The 18,646-nt window shown below is 55.6% G+C and overlaps 1 protein-coding gene across 10 annotated transcripts in view; it reads left to right on the top strand.

Moving 5' to 3' along the window:
- The window catches only part of ASTN2 (astrotactin 2), a 331,775-nt gene that overhangs the window by 95,309 nt on the left and 217,820 nt on the right, over nucleotides 1–18,646 (top strand). For all 10 annotated transcript variants that reach the window (XM_072025073.1, XM_072025071.1, XM_072025070.1 and 7 more), the window contains exon 4: nucleotides 15,688–15,837. In XM_072025073.1, the coding sequence (XP_071881174.1) occupies nucleotides 15,688–15,837 (150 nt within the window). The remainder of the gene's footprint in view (nucleotides 1–15,687; nucleotides 15,838–18,646) is intronic.

Here is an 18,646-nt window from a genome sequence, read left to right as displayed (position 1 = left end):
TTGCAGACCTTGTCCTGAAGCTGTCTGCCATGAGAGGGGACTCAGTGCTGGCTGGTACTGGGGAAACTGGGGAAACTGGGGACACTGTGAGCCCGCAGCTGTCCCTGGTCTCGCAGTGTGACCCTGCTACGCTGTGCTGGAGGTTCGGGTGCTGCAGGGGCTGGCTGCTAAGAGGGGCTCAGAGATGTGGCTCCCTAGGACGTGACCTGTCTCTTTTGCCCAATCCTCTCCACAAAGCAGTCTCCCGTTTCCAGTGAGAGCTGGCCCAGCACAATGAGACGGGAAGCTGACAGCTCTCATTTCAAGCTTGGGTGGCCTATCTGGTGCTGGCAGCGGCAGGGACTGCTGTGAAATCCCCTGAGGTTTGGAGGATACCTGGCTGGGGAGCAGAGGTAGCGTTTACCCCCCAAGCAAGGGGATTTGCTCCTTTGCCATGGGTTTGTGCAGTACCTCAGCAGCCGTTCCTGCTCCTCCAGCAGTGCTGATGAGGTTTGCTCCTGCTCAGCCTTTGTGCCAGGCTCCTGAGCAGGACGGAAATGCTGGGATGCCTCCTGGCTTCTTGCTGGGGGTGAGTGCTGGCACAGGGGCATCAATGAGACCGATTTTTATTCTCTGGGTGGCAGAAATGCTCATCGCCTCGCTGTCGAGCAGTGCATCAATTCTAGCTGGCAAACGTGTCGGCGTGGCAGGGCCCCGCTGAGCCTCAGGCTCCTCCGAGAGCCGCTGCACAAGGCCGTGTTTTCCGGGAGCAGCAAAAACATTCCTCGTGTCTCATTCTGCGAGCAGTCAGACAAACGAGCCTGGAGTCACCCACAAACAATGTGATCAGGGCTGCAGATTTGAGACGTGCGTGGAGGAGCTGGGAATGGCAGATCAGAGAAATCCCCGTGCGGGAAGAACGGCGGCGCTGAACCTGTGGGGATGTGGCAGGTCTCAGGTGTGAACTCTGCCTGCCCGTGGTGCTCAGCCTGTTACAGAGGGCACGGCAGGCACAGCTTATGTAGCATCTGAAGCCTATAAAATTATACGTGTGGGTTCTGGCTGTTATAGTGACCGCTTGCGTGGTGCTGTGTGCTCTGTGAGGCGTGGAGCTGGCTAACGTGCCTGTTGGAGAGGTTTGGACCCCCTGGCAGCTGCAGGGAGTGGGGCTGGGGTGCCTGTTCCAAGCAGGCGAGGTGCTGCGGGTACTTTGTGCCTTCCCCAAGGTGCTGGGGCGTGGAGGAGCTCCAGTCCCAGCTTGGGTCCCTGTGGGCAAAGCAGCCTGGAGCTGGGGCAGCCAAAGGCTGGAGGTGACAGGGCAGGCAGGGCCCTGTGCCATCGGACGCGGCTGTTCCTCCTGCACGGAGAGGAGCAGCACTTTCCCCAGAGTGCTCGGGTTAATGTGCCTTTGATTGCCTGCATTTTTAAAACCTGTCTCTGGGAAGCTGCATCACCCACCTCTACTTATCGACGTGTCATTAGGAGCGGTTTAATGCAGTTAACCTACAGCAGGGCGAAATGCAGCTGGATAAACAACGGGGCAGCGCTAATTGCTGAGCGCCTCCAGCAGAAGGATGGGCGCAGGGGTGGACGGGGCTTTCTGCTCACAGGGTGCCACCAGGACGTGCCCCCGGGCAGCGTGGTGATCCCATACAGGCTGAGTGGTCCCCGCTGGAGCACCCGTGCTGGCAGGGATGGGGACAGGGACCGCTGGGCTCAGCTCCTGCTCCTGCCACCCCTCACACCACACCGTGTGGGGCTGAGCAGCAGAGCCCCGGCGATGCATCGTGCCTGGAAGGCAGCTCCCCCAAGCGTGGCAGCCCTCGGTGGTGTCTGAGGCTGTTTCTTCCACCCACGAAATGATCCTTACGCTCTGCTCTTTTAGGCAAGGTGATCGCAGCAGTGATGGTTATTGCTGCTCAAACAGCCGTGGAGGGGTCCGCCTGCCGTCCTCGAGTGCTGCTCTGAGCATCCCTGTTAGCGTCCTCCTTTGTGTGCAGCTGGCTCTCACAGGCCTGCCGTGTTAATAGATGTTTCCCCGACCCTCTGCTTAGCGGGAGTGAACAAATGAAGGCCTTCATATGCTGTAACGGAGCTGCCTCTTTTATTCTTTCATATTATCTTCTTTGTTTTGCTTTTCTATAAATTATTTAGAGTTGTATGAGTGGGGAAGACAGCAGCAACTGCATTTCAGTGCTCTTCAAAACATAATAGTAAACAAGATCTAGGGCAGAATATTAAACTATCTGAGGGCTTCAGGAGCGGGTAATAAAATCGTTTTTATGCTGACTGCAAAACCCCCGAGCTGGGGCTGCGTGCCGGGCTGCTGCCCCCACCTGTACAGCCCATGAGGCCATCATGCTTCGTGCCTTGACGTGGGGCATATTTGTGCCTTTCTGGTTCTGGTCACTGAAAACCGTGCTGGTTCGCCGTGTTTCCTCCCCCACGGTCACCTTCCCCTCTCTGATGAGGCTTTGCTGAAGCAGCTGAGCTGCGGTGTGCATTGCTTGCTCCTCTGCTAAAGCTGCCCAGACAGAGACTGAATCATCGGGGATGAGGCGGTCCGGGTGCCGGATTCCTAGACTAGAAATGCAAATTCTCAGCCCTCCTGGCTGGCTTGCATGTGCTCGGGAGCTGCGGAGATGTGGGACACGTCCGAGGAGCCGCAGCTGCTGCCACCTGGCCACGAGCAGCAGATGCAGCTGGGCTTCCCCGGGGACCTGCGGGTGGGATGCAGCGGACACCACGGACCTGCTGATCCCCAGCGCGGGGTGTCGGGGCTCTTCAGGCAGAATTTTACGGGTGGATTTGAGATGGATGAGTCAAGGGAATCCCAGCTGGAGCCTGACGCTGCTTCTCCCCAGTTGCCTTGCCTCCATGGCCCCGCTGCCTGGCCCGGGGCTGTTGGGTTTGGGTGCGATTACCAGGGCTGGGTGAGGAGCTGTGCCCGTGGACACGGGGCACATCAGCACCCCGGGGAAAAGCTCCCCTTGCCACTCCCGGCGTGTAGCATTGTGATAAGACATCAACTGGGGCTTGTCAGCGGGCTCCAAACGGTATCATCGCCAGGGCTGTCACCAAAGGCTCTTTCAAGTGTCAGTCCCCAGCATTAATTACCAGGGATGGCACACGCGATGAAGATGGAGCGCTTCGGCTCGCCCTCCACCTGCTCGTGCCGCTTGCCTTCCCCCAGGTGCTGGGCAGTGATTGATGTGCAGGTGCTGGGAGCTTTCCATCCGCTGGGATCCACGCACACCGTGCTGCGTGCCCTGGGCTGCTGGGCTCAATCACCCTCTCTACAAGGAAGTGTTTTTTGCTCCGTGTGATGCTTTTGTATTTATCAGGTCAGGCGGGAAGCACGCTGGACATCTCCACAAGGTACAGCCATGAAAAATGGGAGAAAAGTCCCTGCCCAGCCCGGCAGCTCAGGCAGCACAGGTAAACTGCTTCCCAAACCATGTGTGAGCCGAGCACGGGTGCGCTGAGCCAGATGTTCCCTGTTCCCTGCCTTCTCAGGCGGCGCTGCTGCGAGGGCAGCTCCCTCGTGCTGCCGGAGCACCCGAAGTGCAGCCCGGTGCAAACAACCAGGGGAGCAATGTGCTGAATAACGACATCCAGCAACGAGCGTGTCTGAGTGATAAAGTTAATGAAATTACAGGTTCTGACCTGATACCGGGCTCTGCTGCGGGTAGATAAACAGCAGGGCAAAGATGAGATGTTTATTTCTCCCCAGCCGCAGCCTGTAATCTGGATGCGCCGTGCAGGGCCATTAACATTATTGCTGTTATGCAAAATCATTTTTGATTTGGGGAAGGAAAAAAAAAAAAGAAAGAAAGAAAGAAAAATCCCCCAACTCCCTAGAAAATGGAAAGCTGACAAAATTAGAATTGCAGCAGGAGCACAAGCTGACCCGGTGACATTGCTCAGAGCCCAGATGAATTTAGACAGAAGAGAAATCTGAGGCAGCTTAAGAAGGAAAGTACTCTTTTTTATTAATACAATAAAATGAAGTAGAGGGAGGAGGTGATAACTGTTTCTAATTAGCCAAGAGGATGCTATTGTGTCGGTATGGAAAGGCAGCCACACAGTCTCCTTGTGGTTTGGGGTTATCACTGGCAATTAGAAGATCTCAGCAGGGTTTGTGCCTTGTGGGTGTCACCTGTCCAAACCCAGTCCCCGTTCGTATGAGGCAGCCTGTAGTTAGTGGTGAAGTTGTGTGGGCAATGTTTGTGTCCTCGCTGCCTCTCTGTGCCATGCCCCATCTCCCCAGGTGCTTCCCATCCCGTGCTCCTGAGGGTTTCTGCTCTCTCGCCTTTCCCAAGCAGATGGCCCCGAGCTCTGCAGCCCTGTGGGAATTCCCGACTCACTTTGATCTGTTAGCACACTTGGCTGTCATCTCTGCCGACACTGTTTTATCTCTCAGTGGCGGGATCTCTTTGCTTCTGCTTCTCAAGCCCTGTCCCGAGGGGTTTGGCCCCCAGTCCATTGGTATGGCTGACGCTGCTGCAGGTGGGACACGCTGGATATGTTTAGATGGAGCTGATAAACGAAGATAGTTGAAGCCCGGCAAGCAGGTGGGGATGTCTCTAGGTGCCTGTGGGGTTGTCCGTGGGTTCCCTGGACCCTCTAAGGATTGGGAAGCCAGGAGTGGGGCACGGAGAGGAGGCTGCCGAACCCAAACTCCTGCCTGGTGAAAGCGGAGCAGAAAATAGATCTCAGACTTGGAAATCAAATATCAGCAATTCCAGTCTGCAACAAAAGACCTCTCTTTATTTTCTTTCTTTCTTTCATCTTAAAAAAAAATATCTCTCTCTATAAAAAACCTTTTCAAGCAGGTCCTCGTGCTCGCCTCGGCGCAGGCTGGGTAGGGCCGCCCAGTCTAGACAGGAGGCAGGGCAGTGCCGGCGATTAACGCTGCAGGCACATCAGAGGTGTGGCTGTGCAGTCAGTATCTCCTGGGCTTTCTTCTAACCCGCTGTGTTAAGGTGGCAAATCTCTGAAGTTCCTCTCACTTAATCCGTGCCTTTCTCTGTAGTGAGAGCGAGAGGCTTTGAGCCTGCCTCGGAGTTGTTCTGGCAGCGGGAGCGAGCCTGGAGAGGTGGATCCAGCCCTGGTGCCACCGCCTGCTTTGGTGGCCACGTCCCTTCGTGTTTGCTCCTCATCTCTGACCCGGAGAAGGTAGCCACAGCAGGTGCCACAAGGGCTAAAGAAGTTACAAATGGTAGGGCAGGGGTCTGAATCCATCTGCTCCAGGCCTGGGAACAACCTCCACCAGGTGCTGTTATCCGGCGGGGCTGCCTGAGCTTCCCCTGGGGCTGGGATCTGGGGGGGAGCTGCTTTTCTACAGGGGGCTCTGCCTGAGGTGTGGGAGCAGCGGGCCAGGGAGCACAGGGAAATGGGAGAAATGGGGATGAAAGAGGTCGTGGTCCTGACACTTCATGGCCAAACTGCTCTTGGGTTTCTCTGTAAGGTGGAGGCGCCAAAGGAGAATAATTTTGGCAGGGTCAGGGATGCAGGACAGCAGCACAGGGGAAGGGGAGGAGGGGTCTGATGTGAGCCGGGGATGTGCTCCCCATTCCTGAGGCTGGAGAAAGGGAGGACCGAGATACGGAGCGATAGGGCAGGTAGGAGGTGCTGCTCCTAAAACAAACAGGAGAGTGCTGTAGGGGTTTGGAGGTGGGTTTAGAGACAGGGACGGAGCTGGAGGCAGTGCCCCGCAGTGGGCAGGGTTAGGACGTTGTCCTCCCTGGTGGAGATCCCACAGAGGTGCCCCTACCTCTGCGGTGGGGCTGGGCGCTGGGCTTTGCTCCTGCAGGCAGATGCAGGGCCCCTGGGAGGCACAGCACCAACCAGAGGCTTCCCGAGCCTGTAATAAATAAAACGATGGCTTAACGTTTGCTGGGGCTGGAAAGGAAAATGGGACAGTGCGTCAGGCCGGCGTCTGATGCGTCCCGGGGCTTTATCTTCTTTTCAGGGGCCTAATGGGATCATGACCCTCTTTGTATTTGATCAGCTTTTCCCGGACCTAATCCTCAGCAGCTCCTTGTGTAATTTGCAGAGACCTTTGAAAAATGTATATTCATGCAGCCCGTGTGGCCGTGGTGCAGAGGGCTGTCTGCAGTCCTCCGCTTCCACACCGCAAACACAACCAACCAACTGCGAGATCTATTTTTTTTTTATTTTTAAATCAAAATAAACAAGACCCAACAGGGCAGGAAATGGATCCTGATTCAGGGAAGCATTTAAGCACACGCTTAGCTAGTGCCTGTAGTTATCAGAGCAATTAAGGCTGTCTCAAAGTGCCGTGTGCTTAATTCCCACTGATTGGAGAGCATCGCTGAAAGGGAGAGACCGGGGGCTCGGCTGCAGAGGTGGGACTGGGTGAGCCATGGGGCCCTTTGATTTTAGGACGATGCCATCCCTCTAGCACCCAGTGAAGGCTTTAACATCTCGCAGACCACCCAGGGCTGCTCCTGACACCCAGCAAGCATCGTTGTAGAGAAAGGGGTCCTAGGGCAGATTCCCGATGTGACGGCTTTGTCGTTGTTTGTCTTCCCCTCCCTTCGCTGTACTCCACTCGCTGATTTTATGAGGCAGAGGAGGGAAGAAGCAGATGGAAAATCAGCTTCTGATGATGCCGTAGAGAACGGAAAACAAAACGGGGTGTTTTAGTTTGCCAGCATTTCGCTGAGCATCCCCAAGGGATGGTGGCTTCGTGACACCCTGCTGGCGTCTCGGGGCTTTGTGGCAGCCCGAGCCTGCAGCCGGGCAGGTGGCTCGGTGCAAAGGGAAGGACCCGCTGTGATCCCCTGTCATGGCCAAAGCTCGGTGACTTGGGTTCCCTGAGGGCAGCAGCTCTTTTAGCTGTGGGTTTTGTAGGCTTTGTGGGACCGTCTCAGCCCCTCAGCGCCTGCTGAAGCTGTCGCGGCAGCTTTGCGTGCAGGAGCCCTGAATTCCCTGGGTGTCCAAAGTGCTTTTCATCCAGGCAAAATCACCAGCTCAGAGAAGATGAGCTGTGAAGTTTTGGCTGTCCAAAGAAAACAAGCCATCAGGAGCTATATTTATATGGGCACCGGGCCCGCGTTGTTCCTCGCTGGGTGCGTGCCGATGAATGTTTGATAACGTGCTGCATTATTAACGGCACGGCGGGGCTGTGGGCCAGCCGCTGACCAGGATTAGCTTGGAGAAGTTTTTTTTGCCTGATGCAAGTTCTGAAAAGTCCGTGTGGTGGCTGCTTATTCTCCTCGGAAGACCCTGTGGGATCTGGAGTTTCCTCCCCTCTGAGGTTTTCCGTGCTGGGACTGCTTCGTGGTGCATTGCACCGTGCAGTGCAGTGGAGCTGGGAGGGCTGGAGCTGTTTTCCCATCCATGACACAGTGTCAGCATGGAAAAAACCTGCCTTTGGCTCCTGAAGCCAGAGTGAATGTGGAGAGGGAGCACGGAGGCTGCAAGGAGGGAGAAAAACGTGCGACGTTCCCATTTCTGACGGGAGCAGATAGGTGCTGGTGAGCTTCGGGCAGCCCCTGGGCTGCATCGCCGAGTTCGTGTCACTGCCTGGGAGCACGGGGATCGCTCAGCCCCGGGTGCTGGGCACGTGGCACTTGGTGCTTTGTCACCCTGGGTGTGCCCTCTCCCTTCGGGTCGCGTTGTACCTGGCCCCGCCACCCTGCTCCTTCACGTTGCCAGCCTGTCCCCGAGAAGATGGATCGGGGCCGGGCTCCTCCGCAGCCCTGGGGTCTGCCGGCACCTCGCAGCCCCATCCATCACCTGGCAGCGACCCCCCTGCAGGGCTGGCGGGACAGGGAGCTCGTTAACAAGGCTTCAAATCACCGCTCGCTGAAGGCCCCGGTGAGTTACGGCCTTGGTCCTGCTGAGCTCAGCCTGGTGCCGGTGTTTCCGAAGGGTTTTTACTTCCCATAGCCTGGGCTTTGAGGCGAGCAGGTGCTGCTACATCCAGCTTCGTCCTCCCGCTGGGTTTCCTCGGCCACCTAGGGTTGAGGCTTCCTCCTGCCCTCGGTGGGCTCGCAGCGGGGCTCCCTGGGGTGGTTTTCCTCTGATTTGGGGAATGTGGGATGAGGAAAGCTGGAGGTCAGCACTGCTCGGAGCCAGGAGCTCTCCTCCCTGCCACGCAACATTACCCTGGGCTGCTTCGTGTGCCCATTAGCACCGAACGGGGAAGCTTCCTCCAGAGTGTTTTTATTTAAGTTTTCAATTATTTTATAACTTGAGGAGTGTTAGCTGCTGCCGAGGGCCTGCCCATCTTCTCTGCTCTCTGCTTGCTGCCTAAGCTAAAAAGTTACGGTGCCTCATAAAATAAAAGGTGGGAGTGGAGGGGGGGAAGCTGAGTCTCGGGTGGCCTGGACCTTCTCGGTGCTGGGCTGGAGGGAAATGGGGCAGGCTTGGTGGGGCAGCATCCCCCTGCCAGGGGCTTTTCCTTGCTGCAGTCCCCATCAGGAGGAGAAATGGGTGAAGGGGATAAATGCCTTGGAAATGTCAGGGGGGGGCTGTGCCACAAACACAGCCACCCCCTAGGAAGAAGCGCAGAGCTGGGCTGTTGGGCTGCGGCTGGCGGGCGTTTGATCTCTAGAAATGTGTTTATAATTACACCACGTTATCTTAATTACCAAAATGGGACGCCAGGAGCGTGGCAAGGGGAAGGGAAAGGTGGAAGGAAGCACGGCGGGGAAAGCGAGGGGTGACCAATAACTCCCAGCTGCCGGCGGTGGGGCCGCGGCTGTGGTCGGCGCTGGGAGCGGCGCTATTAATACAATGCTTATTCATTTCGTGCCGTAAAAAAAAAAAAAAAAAGGAAGTGCTTTGCAATTACCCAATTCCAAATGAAATTAACATTCCGTGGCATTTTCCAGTAAACGGTTAGTTTGCACACATGAGTGGAGGCAATTAGCTGGGAAGTGATTGAGCGCCGTGACTGGAGAGAGGATGAGGACGGGTTGGGGCACGGGGCGGGCGCTGCCGGGGGTTCCGGAGCCCCAACCCTGCAGGCTGGGTGCTCGGCACCCCGAGGGGCTGCTCAGCTGCCCAGAGCAAGGGCAGAGGCTGCAGGTGTTTGCTCCTGCAGGTGTTTGCCCCAGCTCTGTGTAGGTGTGAGGACTGGCAAAGCTTTACATGGGAGCAAAAAAAGGGGCGAAGCAAAGAGCTGGGTTTTATTGATCCGGATTAACCCTCTTTCCCTCCCAGGCTTTGCTTTGTGATCTCTCTCTGCTCCGGCTACCTGGGTTGAGCCGAGCTGCTCTGATCCACAGCAGACTTAGGGCCATGCCAGCCAAATGGCTCTGCATCAGCGTGGAAAAAAAGGGGCTCTGTCTCTTTGTGGTGGGCTAAAAGCGAGGAGGAAGGCGATGAAACGCGAGGGCTCTCCCAGAATTTATTTAGTGCGGGTGCTTTGGCTGAGCTCGTGCCCAAGGACAGCCGACGGTGTGCTCGTGGCTGTGTGTGGTGCCTCTTGGCGTGACCCCTGGAGGATATCACAGAACCCCCCGTGCTCTGCACGCTTGGGCAGCACCAGCGGGGTCTTCTCAGTGGCCACATTTACCTTCCTGAGCTTTAGACTATGTTGCTTGAAGGACTTAAAGAAAATAGTGATGCTGGCAGCATCCAACCAAAGATGGTCTGTCTCAGATGGGTTTACACCCGAGGCTTGACTTTCTTTGCTACTCAGGAAGCAAATCTTTGAATGGTTTCTTACCATCGAGGTGTTTTTAAAGCCAGCCTCTGTGGCCTGGATTCTGCAGCACCTCGGAGTGACCCCGGCCAGCTTTGGGCACTGCAGGGTGCCCGGAGGAACATCTCCTCAAGAAAAACCTCCAGATGTCCATAAGGGTCACAGCTCTCTGTCGGGTAAGTGCTGAGTCCAAGCCAGACCTCAGGGGGCTGTGGGGTCCGTGGCACCCTCCGGACCTGTCCCCTCGGTGGGATCACAGCCCCCGTGGCTCCGTGAGCTGCGTCCCCACCGTGCCGCACGCCTCTGCTGGCGTCCCCCTTCCCCGAGCCGTGTTAGAAGCCAGCGGAGACTTTTTTGGGTTTGTCGAACTGCTGAAAACCTGCGATGCTATCAGGGCTTCTTCCTGCCTCGTGCCAGATAAGGGCAGCGCTGGCTCCGAGCCCAGAGCCGAGGGTGGTGGGGAGCGGGGCAGGGAACCATCATCTGCCGAGTGTGTGAAGGAGGAAAGTGCGTTTGTTCGGCTTCCCTCAAATGAGACATCGGGAATGAAACTTTCAGCTCCTGCTGCTACCCCATCCCCCCGCCGATTTGCAATTCCAATCAGGTCTTTACGTATAAAAATCTATTTTTGTAGCGAGAGATTTATTAACGTCTAAAATAGTCTATTAATGTATATTAATGCCTACGTAAAGAAATGTATACATCTGCTATTTTAGAGCCCAGCCAAAAAGGGAAGGGAGGGAAAAGAAGGAGGAAGCTGAGATGGGATTCGAGCCTGTTTCCAAAATGCTCTTGGGGTTCCCATGGCCCTGTGCTGCTCAACCTGAAAACCCCTGTGAGTGAAAGAGCTTCCCAAAGAGGTTGAGAGCCTCGCTCTGCCATCGCAGGGGTGGCCTGGAGACGTATGCTTTGCAGGAGGTGCTCAGGGCCCTGATTTGTACCTGGTTATTTGTGCTTTGCTTTGATTTAGAGACACACACAGGTGTATATACATAATTTGTATATATACATAAAGTTTATAAATATGTGCAAACGTATATATAAAAATAAATACCTGCTTATATAAATATTTTTTATATTTTATATATATATATTTGGATTTTATATGCATATAATGGGTTATTTATACAGCCGCTGAGCTGGCCGTGTACTCTCCTAGTCCTGCTTGGACCTGGTGTGGCTGCACATGGGGGGACAGCAGGGGACCGATGGGGACGGGGGCTCTTGCTCAAGGCAGGAGGTGGCAGAGCTGTGTGGTGGCTGGCTAAAGAGCAGGCCTGGTAGTTTTTAATGTTTCCTAGGTCTTTAGATTCACTGTACTCAGTTGCAGGACTTTGCTATCCAGCTGTGCTGGCGTCCCTGTAAGGGTAAAATGGTCGTACAAATCTCTCCTACCTTTATCACGTAGCCTTTGTCATAATTATCTAATTTTATGCTAGCGAAGCTCTCCGCTTTGTGGAGCTTTGTACCTTTAGGGTGGCAGTGTTGGAAATCAGCCCACATCCCAGTTGTAGAACAAACACCGTTGCTTATTTCATGCTTCGGAAGACAACAAACACCCATTATTTAGAGCAGGTGAGCAGGGAGGACTCCCAGCACGTGGAAACCTCCAGCATTGTGACAGTCGTGCTCATCCCAAGCAGGATGGGAAAGTCGATTTCTTAAAATACTTTGTAAAATAGAAATCTCCAAAATGCCCCTCCAGTAACATCAAAACAAGCTTATGGAAAGTCAGGGGGTTGATTTAGAGGTAACAATTACACCGGTATTAAACCACTGAACGTACCTGATGCTTACAGAGCGCGTTACGGCTGTAGTGGTACGTGAGGCTGTCAGAGCACCAGTGGCTGACAGGAGAGCACCCTCCTCTGTGCTCTGAAGGTGAATTGGTCAAAAAATGCTGGAAGCAGTCGGTGAGAGGGAAGGAGCTGCTCTCACGAGGAGCTGGCCTCTGAGATGCGGAGGCAGCATCGTGCGCGTGGTCACGGGGCCAGCAGAAAGGAATGCAAAAGTCAAAGTAAATGAGGAGCTAAAACCCCTCCAACCTTGACTCCTAATTGCATCCAAACTTTTGCAGTTAATCCTTAATTTAGTTTGACGTCTTCTCGTGAAGCATTTCGATCCCGGCGCAGCGGCGTGTTCAGCTGAGCAGCGCTCGAGCTGCTCGCCAGGCTTCTCGCTGCTGCCTCCCCTCCGAACCTGGGAGCATCTTAACCACCAGGAGATCGATTTGCGACCCTTGGACACTCAGAAATCAAAGAGAGCAACGTGAAAACCAGGTGCTTACAAACCCAGATATTTTTAAATACTTTTTGCTCAATATCTAGCGTGGGAGGCTCCGCTACACGCAGGCGTTGCCTTCCCTGTTCTCTCTGAGGGTGCAGGTGGTGCGTGAGGGCAGGGATGCTCGTGGCTCCGGGGACCTGAACTTTGAAGCCAAGCACCAAGCACTGGGACGCTCAGTGAAGCTGTTCCCTTTGTGGACTCCTGAGCCTCGCCGCTGTGTCTGGACGTGCTGCAGGCTGGGCTGTGGGGCTCTGCAGCTCTCCAGCATCTCACCAAGGCGCTGAGTTTGGAGAGAAGCTGCCAGTCCTCCTCCTTCCCCACTGTAGGACTGAGTGTACCCAGGGGCTCTGTGGCTGCAGGAGCTTAGGCTGAGGGCATTTCTCCAGCGAGCATCCTCTGAGGATGTGCAGAGAAATTAAAACATCCCAACAGCAAGGCTGAGGGCTTCTTTCTGGCCATGGGAGGTAAGGGGCTGGTTTGGGTCTCTCTCCCCCAAACAACCCCCAAAGCCCAGGCACAGCTCTCCTCGCTGCAGTGGGAGTCCCACGGAGGCTGGTACAAACGCTGCTGCTTCCCATCGTGGTTGCGGAGTATTTTTACCCAAATCACACTGTTCCGCTGATGACTTTTTGGGTTTTGTAATTTTTAAGCCAAAGAACATATTTTCTCACTGCAATTTGTGCCAGAAAATAAAAAAAAAAAAAGAAAGAAAGAAAGGCTATTGAGCTGAATTGTTTTGTGGGAGATGTGCAAACGAATAGGGGAGCCATAAGGAGAACAAATCCCTTTCAGAATAGCGTACGGGGGTGGACAGGAGGGAGGTGTGCGATGTGTGATGTGCTCTACAAAGGTACGGCGACCTTCAGCTGTGTCCTCAGCTCGCTGGTGGAGGTGGAGGCTGATTCTGCGGAGGCTGAGGAACCCGGCGTTTCCTCTGCTTCAGCTGGGTGCTGGGCTGCCTCCGTGCTGCCAGAGGCGTTGTTGGGACGCAGTGAGACCGAGATGGTGGCGGTGCTGTGCCAAGCCCTGGGGCGGATCTCACCACCCCTGCGGGGCTTCGAAAACTCCCGAAGCGGTGACGAGGTGTGAGCTACGTCCCGATGAATCCAGCTCCTTCCCCTTGGGAGCTGGGGGCAGGAGAGGAGGCAAGTGGTGGGCTCTGCCCAGTGGTCCTGGTGCGTCCAGAGCCAAGCACGTGTGGCTGCGAGGTCTCCGTCCACCCGTGGCAGAGTGTGCGTGTTGGTGGGGGGAAAGCCGGGGCTGCAGTTTGGGGGTTCTGGGTCAGCTGTGGTGGGCACCCCCAGGCTCAGTAGGGTCCTGGTAGCCTCGATCAGCATGGTGCACCCTGGCGTTGCTGGATGTTGTCGTCTTTGCTGTCTTCTCCCTCCTTTTCGTCGTGGCTGGCAGTGCGGGAGGGTCCTCCCTTAACCCGTGCCCCCCGTTGCTGTGCCGCTTTAAGCACAGCTACCTTTCCGTTGTCAGTGGGGGTTTCCTTCTGGTTCTGCCCCACCGGCCACATCAAATTCCTTTTGCTGAGATCACGTTGGCATGGGGATCTTCACATTTTTCTGCATTGCTCCAAACCCCAGCGCTCAGGGGTAGAAAGGCCACGGATGTGCCAGTGCACACGGGCTGAGTGGTCAGACCCTTGGGTTTTCTTTCTCTCCTTCCTGGAGTTAGACTAAATACCCGCAGCATTGCAAAGAGCTGGTGGCTGCTCTGGCTGTCTCCCTATGAAGACGATACCCGTTCCCTGCTCCCTTCCCCTGCTACCCACAGATGAGCACAGGAGCCTTGGGATGGCTGCGGACGGAGGTGCAGAGCGCAGTGGCCAGGTGGGGAGCGGCCACCCCATGGCTCCTCTCAGCCGAACAGGGAACATGCAGGAGCTGCAACCTCTCCATGGTTCCTCATGAGCTGCAAGCACATCTCCACCTCCTCCTTCCTGCATCCTGCAGGCACCACGCCGGGGGCTGAGCCGTGCCTGCTACCGGCTGCTGCTCCCCCAGCATCCGTCCCTGTGCTGGGACGCGTGCTGTGCTGTTGGGAATAGCACAGAGGAGGGCACGAGGTGCTCTTTTGGGACCTTTCCCTGCTTTATAGTTCCCCCAGGATGGTGTCTGAAGGGGGATCCAGCACCACAGGGTCCCGTGGTGCTTGCTGCTTGGAAGCTCTCCTCTCAAGGGGGTTTGTGGGGCTCTGAGGTGTGGTGCCTGGGGGACCCTGATGTCACATAATCGGGAGATGCAGCGTGGCTGCTCCCTGAGGCCAACATCTCTCTGGAGCTTTCCTGAAATGCGTCCACCTTCAGTGCTCACCAGGCAGCGAGTCTGATCCTCGCTCTGTGTGGCAGCACCAGGCTGATGGCTTCATGCAGAAGCTCTCCGAGCCCTCCTGGTGTGCCTGCGCAGACAAGGAGCAGCAGCCGGGCGGCTCCTCTGCATCCCCTTGTGACAGCCTTGGCAAATTTTAAGCACCTCTGTGGCATGCGGGTGTAGAGAACCCCCTGGGGTGCCACAAAGCTTCAATCCCTCAGGACAGACACAGGTGCCTTGGGGCTGCAGGGCCCCTGCTGTCCGGAGGAGCTGTGAGGTTGGAAACCCTCTCCTGGAGCTGGCACACCTTGCTCCCTGCTCCCTGCTCCCCCTGCCCTCCTTGGCAGTGCGGGCAGGATGCTCTGCGTGCTTGGGGCTCTGCACGGCCACTTTTGGAGCCTTCTGTGTCTCCCCGTGTGAGCCAAATCCTCGTTGAGGATTACAAACACCCTGTCCTGCCCGACCACCTCCTCACTGCGCACTAACACAGGCTCCCCACGAGCTGCAGGGGGGATCAGAGACCACGGTGCGGGGCAGCCGCGCACCCTGAGCCCCTCCTGGTCCAGCACAGCTCTGCCGGGGCTGCGGTGGGTCTGGGCATCACCTGGGGAGCTCCAAAATGCTGGGGCTGATCCCCAGGTGGGCAGGACGTGCGTGGTCTGCACCAGCCCCCGTGGGTGCTCTGCAGGCTGGGTGAGCTTCTTGAGCCAACCCGAGGCTCCGGGACCCTTGTGATGGGGACGGAGCCAGAGGTGGTGTTGTGCTGATGATTTTTTTCGGGGGGCTGACGGAGGCTGGGCTGTTTGTTAAACCCGAGTGACCTCTGTGACCTTCTGAAGGACAGAACTTTTGATTCTGAATTTCATCTTTGCCATTTGCAAGCATTTTTGTTTTCTACCTGCTGTGGAGGGTTTGGCAGGGCGGTTCTGCTTTTTTTAGGGGTTTTGTTATTTTTTTTTTAAAGGTATTTCTGGGTGCTGGGGGGTGAGAACTGGGAGAGCAGTTGCATAAATATCAGCAAGTCTGCCGTGGTCTATCGAAGCAAAGTCTTTTCTGGGCTTGAGCAGTGTAAATGGAGAACCCAAAAGCTGCTAAGCCTGGGGTTGGGATGCAGGCTCCGTGTGGCTGCCGGTGGGGTTCTGCCTGCTTTAAGCCCTTGGGACAAGGCTTCCGAGTGCAGGAAGGGGCAAGGAATGATCAAGAGAGCTGTAAAGCAACATGAAAAAAAAATGTAGTTTCTGTAAACTCCTCCTTTGCTTGTTTCTGTGTTTTTGGGAGAGGTTGGGAGGTGCTCTCTGGGTGACCTGGCAGGCTGGTGTCCCATGCTGCCCCAAGGGGCTGAGGCTCCCTGAGGAAAGGGCTGTGCCGGTGGGGCTGGGGGCACTGGGGCACCTTCTAACCACAGTCCCTTTGTTGGTGTTGCAGCTCCCGAGGTGACGCAGGAGACGGTGGAGTCCCTGATGCAGAAGTTCAAGGAGAGTTTCCGCACCAACACGCCCATCGAGATCGGTCAGCTCCAGCCCGCGCTGCGCAGCACCTCCGTGGGGAGACGCAAACGCCGGAGCCGGCCCCGAGGTAGGCTGCTGCTGGTGATGTGCCGTGTCCCGGTGGCTTGGCCCGGGTGTAAAGGAACAAGGGGCTTGGCCCAGAGGGACCCCTGGAGCTCCTCGGTGGTGGGGTGAGGAGGGAAACCCCCCGCAGCATCCTCCGCATGGGCTGGTGGAGGTGGATAGGAGCGGTGCCACCCCGTGTCCTCCCCAGGGATGCGTCTGGGTCCGGTGTGAGGCTGCTCCCTGCCCAGCCGCCCTGCCTAGCTGGGGTGTCACGGGTGTGAAATGCCATTTCATGGAAAGGCTTTAGCTGCAGAAATGGCTGAGGCTCATTTTGGATGTAGCTGGCATCCCTGGGACCTCCCCTCACCGCGCTCTGCCGGTGCTCGCAGTATTTTGGTTAGTTTGCACTTATTTTAGGGGTCACGCAGAGGGCGGGAGCAGCGTTTTAGGGCACTGCAAAGCGTGCTGGGGTGCCGCCAGGCTTGGTGTAGCTTTGGCAACCAGGCTGGAGCGAAAGGAGAAGGTGGGCTGGCACAGCCCCGGGGCAGGATTTGGCCCCACGGCTAGGCAGGAGGGGGCCTGGCCGCGTCTGCCCGGCACGCTGCGGGGAGCTAGGGAGGAAATACTTTGCTTTCTGTTTACTCTTGGTTTTGTTTTTCATTTATTTATGAGTCTGAAATGTGATCTTTTATTCTGGATACATTTTCCTGCAATACAGGCCTGGAGAGAGCTTTTTTTTTTTTTTTTCAGCTCTGCCCATAAATTATTCACTTAGTGTGAAGAAAATGTTCTGACTCTTTAACTGGTTTAAATTATTTGGTTTGTTTTCTAGTAGTTATTCAAATCCATATATCTGCATTTTAGCATACACAGGGAGGAGGAGGGGGGCATGTTTTAGGGTCCAAAGTGACTGTCTGCTGAAATTACCCTGATTTTTTTTTTAATTTATTTATTATTATTATTTTATTTCCCCTTTAAAGCACACGTAGGCAAGAGGCTTTCTGGTCGTTAGTGGGGCACGTCGATTCGTCCTCCCTGAGCTGGGAGGACGCACGATGGGCACTGCTGCAGCCAGCCCCCAGCCGAGGTGCTGAGCCCCCATCCCTGGGGTGCCGCCTGCCCCAGCTCCCTGCTGCTGCTCGCTGCCTCCCACCAAACCCTCTGCACCCACCCAAGGGTGCCCCAGGGCAGGCTGAGGTCTTCTGAGCATCCTCCAGAAGATCTTCCAGGCAGGAGGTTTTCTGCACACCCCCAGGAGCGTGTTTGGCCAGCTCCATGCTGTGAAAAGGATTTTTTTTTGCTTTGGGGCTTTGCTGCTGCTGTCTGCGCATCCAGCAGGGAGCGGGGACCCCTGGGAGGCAGAGCACACCCAGCTGCATGGCCACAAATCTCCCTGCCCTGCCCCTTGCTGAACTTTCTTCTCTCAAAAGCATCTGTTCTCTCGGGGGCTGTGTGCCGGGGGTGCCCTTTCAGCAGCAGGTTTGTGGGGTGAGCGGGGTGCCTGCACCCCGAGCTTTCTGTGCCGGTGGCTCCGTGGGGCTCTGCTCCTCCATGAAGCGCTCACGCTGGTGGTTGTGTGCATGCACCCTCGGACACGGTGGGGAGCCCTAGGGCGTACCAGACCCCGTACACTTTAAGGGGAGATTTATGGGAGTCTTCCCTGAGAAAATTGCAAAGATTTAATCACCAGAAACCACCAAAAGAGCCCTGAGAACCAAGGCAGCTCCGGCAACTCCAGCAAAGAGCTCCCAGCGGCACCATCCCCTCCCCTCCCCTCCCGTTCCCATTTCTGTCCGCACGTGAAGCGAGGCCGGGCGCTGTGCGGGGTCAGGAGCGATGTCTCCACGCCTCCTCCACTCCCCTCCCATTCGGAAATTTGGGTTTTAGGGCCAGCGTTAATCGTCCCTCCGGCGGGCAGGCAGTCGGAGCGCTCCCGCACATTAAGGTTAAATGATGATATCACGATGTAGGATGTTTGCATTTTACATCCAACTGCAAACACAAACCCTTCGCCTCATTAATCCTTCGCAATCCATTTTTTTTTTCCCTCTCTCTAAATGAAATTGTCCGTTTGGGATGCATTTATTTCCCCCTAACAGCCACATGACAGTTGTGCTGATGGAGTTTGCATCCAACTTTGTTACTGGGTAGTGACAAGTCGGCCTGACGGATGCGTGTGTGTAATTATTTCCTCGCGGTTCGATTTAATTAATGCTTAACCTCATCAGAGTCCTACAGCTGGAGTGCTCGCTCGGCAGGAACTGCTCTCAGCAAAAGGATTTCCTCCTTTGCAGAAAGGCTCCAGAAAGGCTCCGAGTGCCTCACGGAAAGAAGGGAGGAATAAAAACCGCAGTGGAAAACAAACAAACCCGACACCCAGCCCAGCACAGACAGCTCGGATGAGCTCTGCCTTGCTCCGCTTCCCCCCGCTAAGAGCATTTAAAGCGCTGCCTGCTGCCTGCCACTGCCTCTGATCCTGCACTAAGGGATTCTAACAGCTCTGGGAATGCCTGTATTTTACCATGATTTTGCTTTTTTAAAAAAAAACAAACCAAAATCAAACAAACAAAAAAAAAAAGTGCCCAAATCCCCCTCTCTATTTACAGTACCACTTTTTTTTTTTTTTCCTTTTTTGGAATGCCTGTTTCATACAAACTTTCTCCCCAAACACTTCTATCGAGTGGGCTGTATTTAGGGTTTATAAGTAATACAGGGAGTGGGGATAACGGGGGCGCAGGTGCAGAAGCGGAACTTCACCGAGCTCTGGGGTGGGTCAGGACGGGCTCCGTGCTTTGTGGGGCCACGTTCAGGAGCTGGTCACCAGGGTTTTT

The sequence above is a fragment of the Anas platyrhynchos genome, chromosome 18 (genome assembly GCF_047663525.1).
Source record: "Anas platyrhynchos isolate ZD024472 breed Pekin duck chromosome 18, IASCAAS_PekinDuck_T2T, whole genome shotgun sequence".
NCBI lineage: Eukaryota > Metazoa > Chordata > Aves > Anseriformes > Anatidae > Anas > Anas platyrhynchos.
This window is presented reverse-complemented; position numbering and strand designations above follow the sequence as displayed.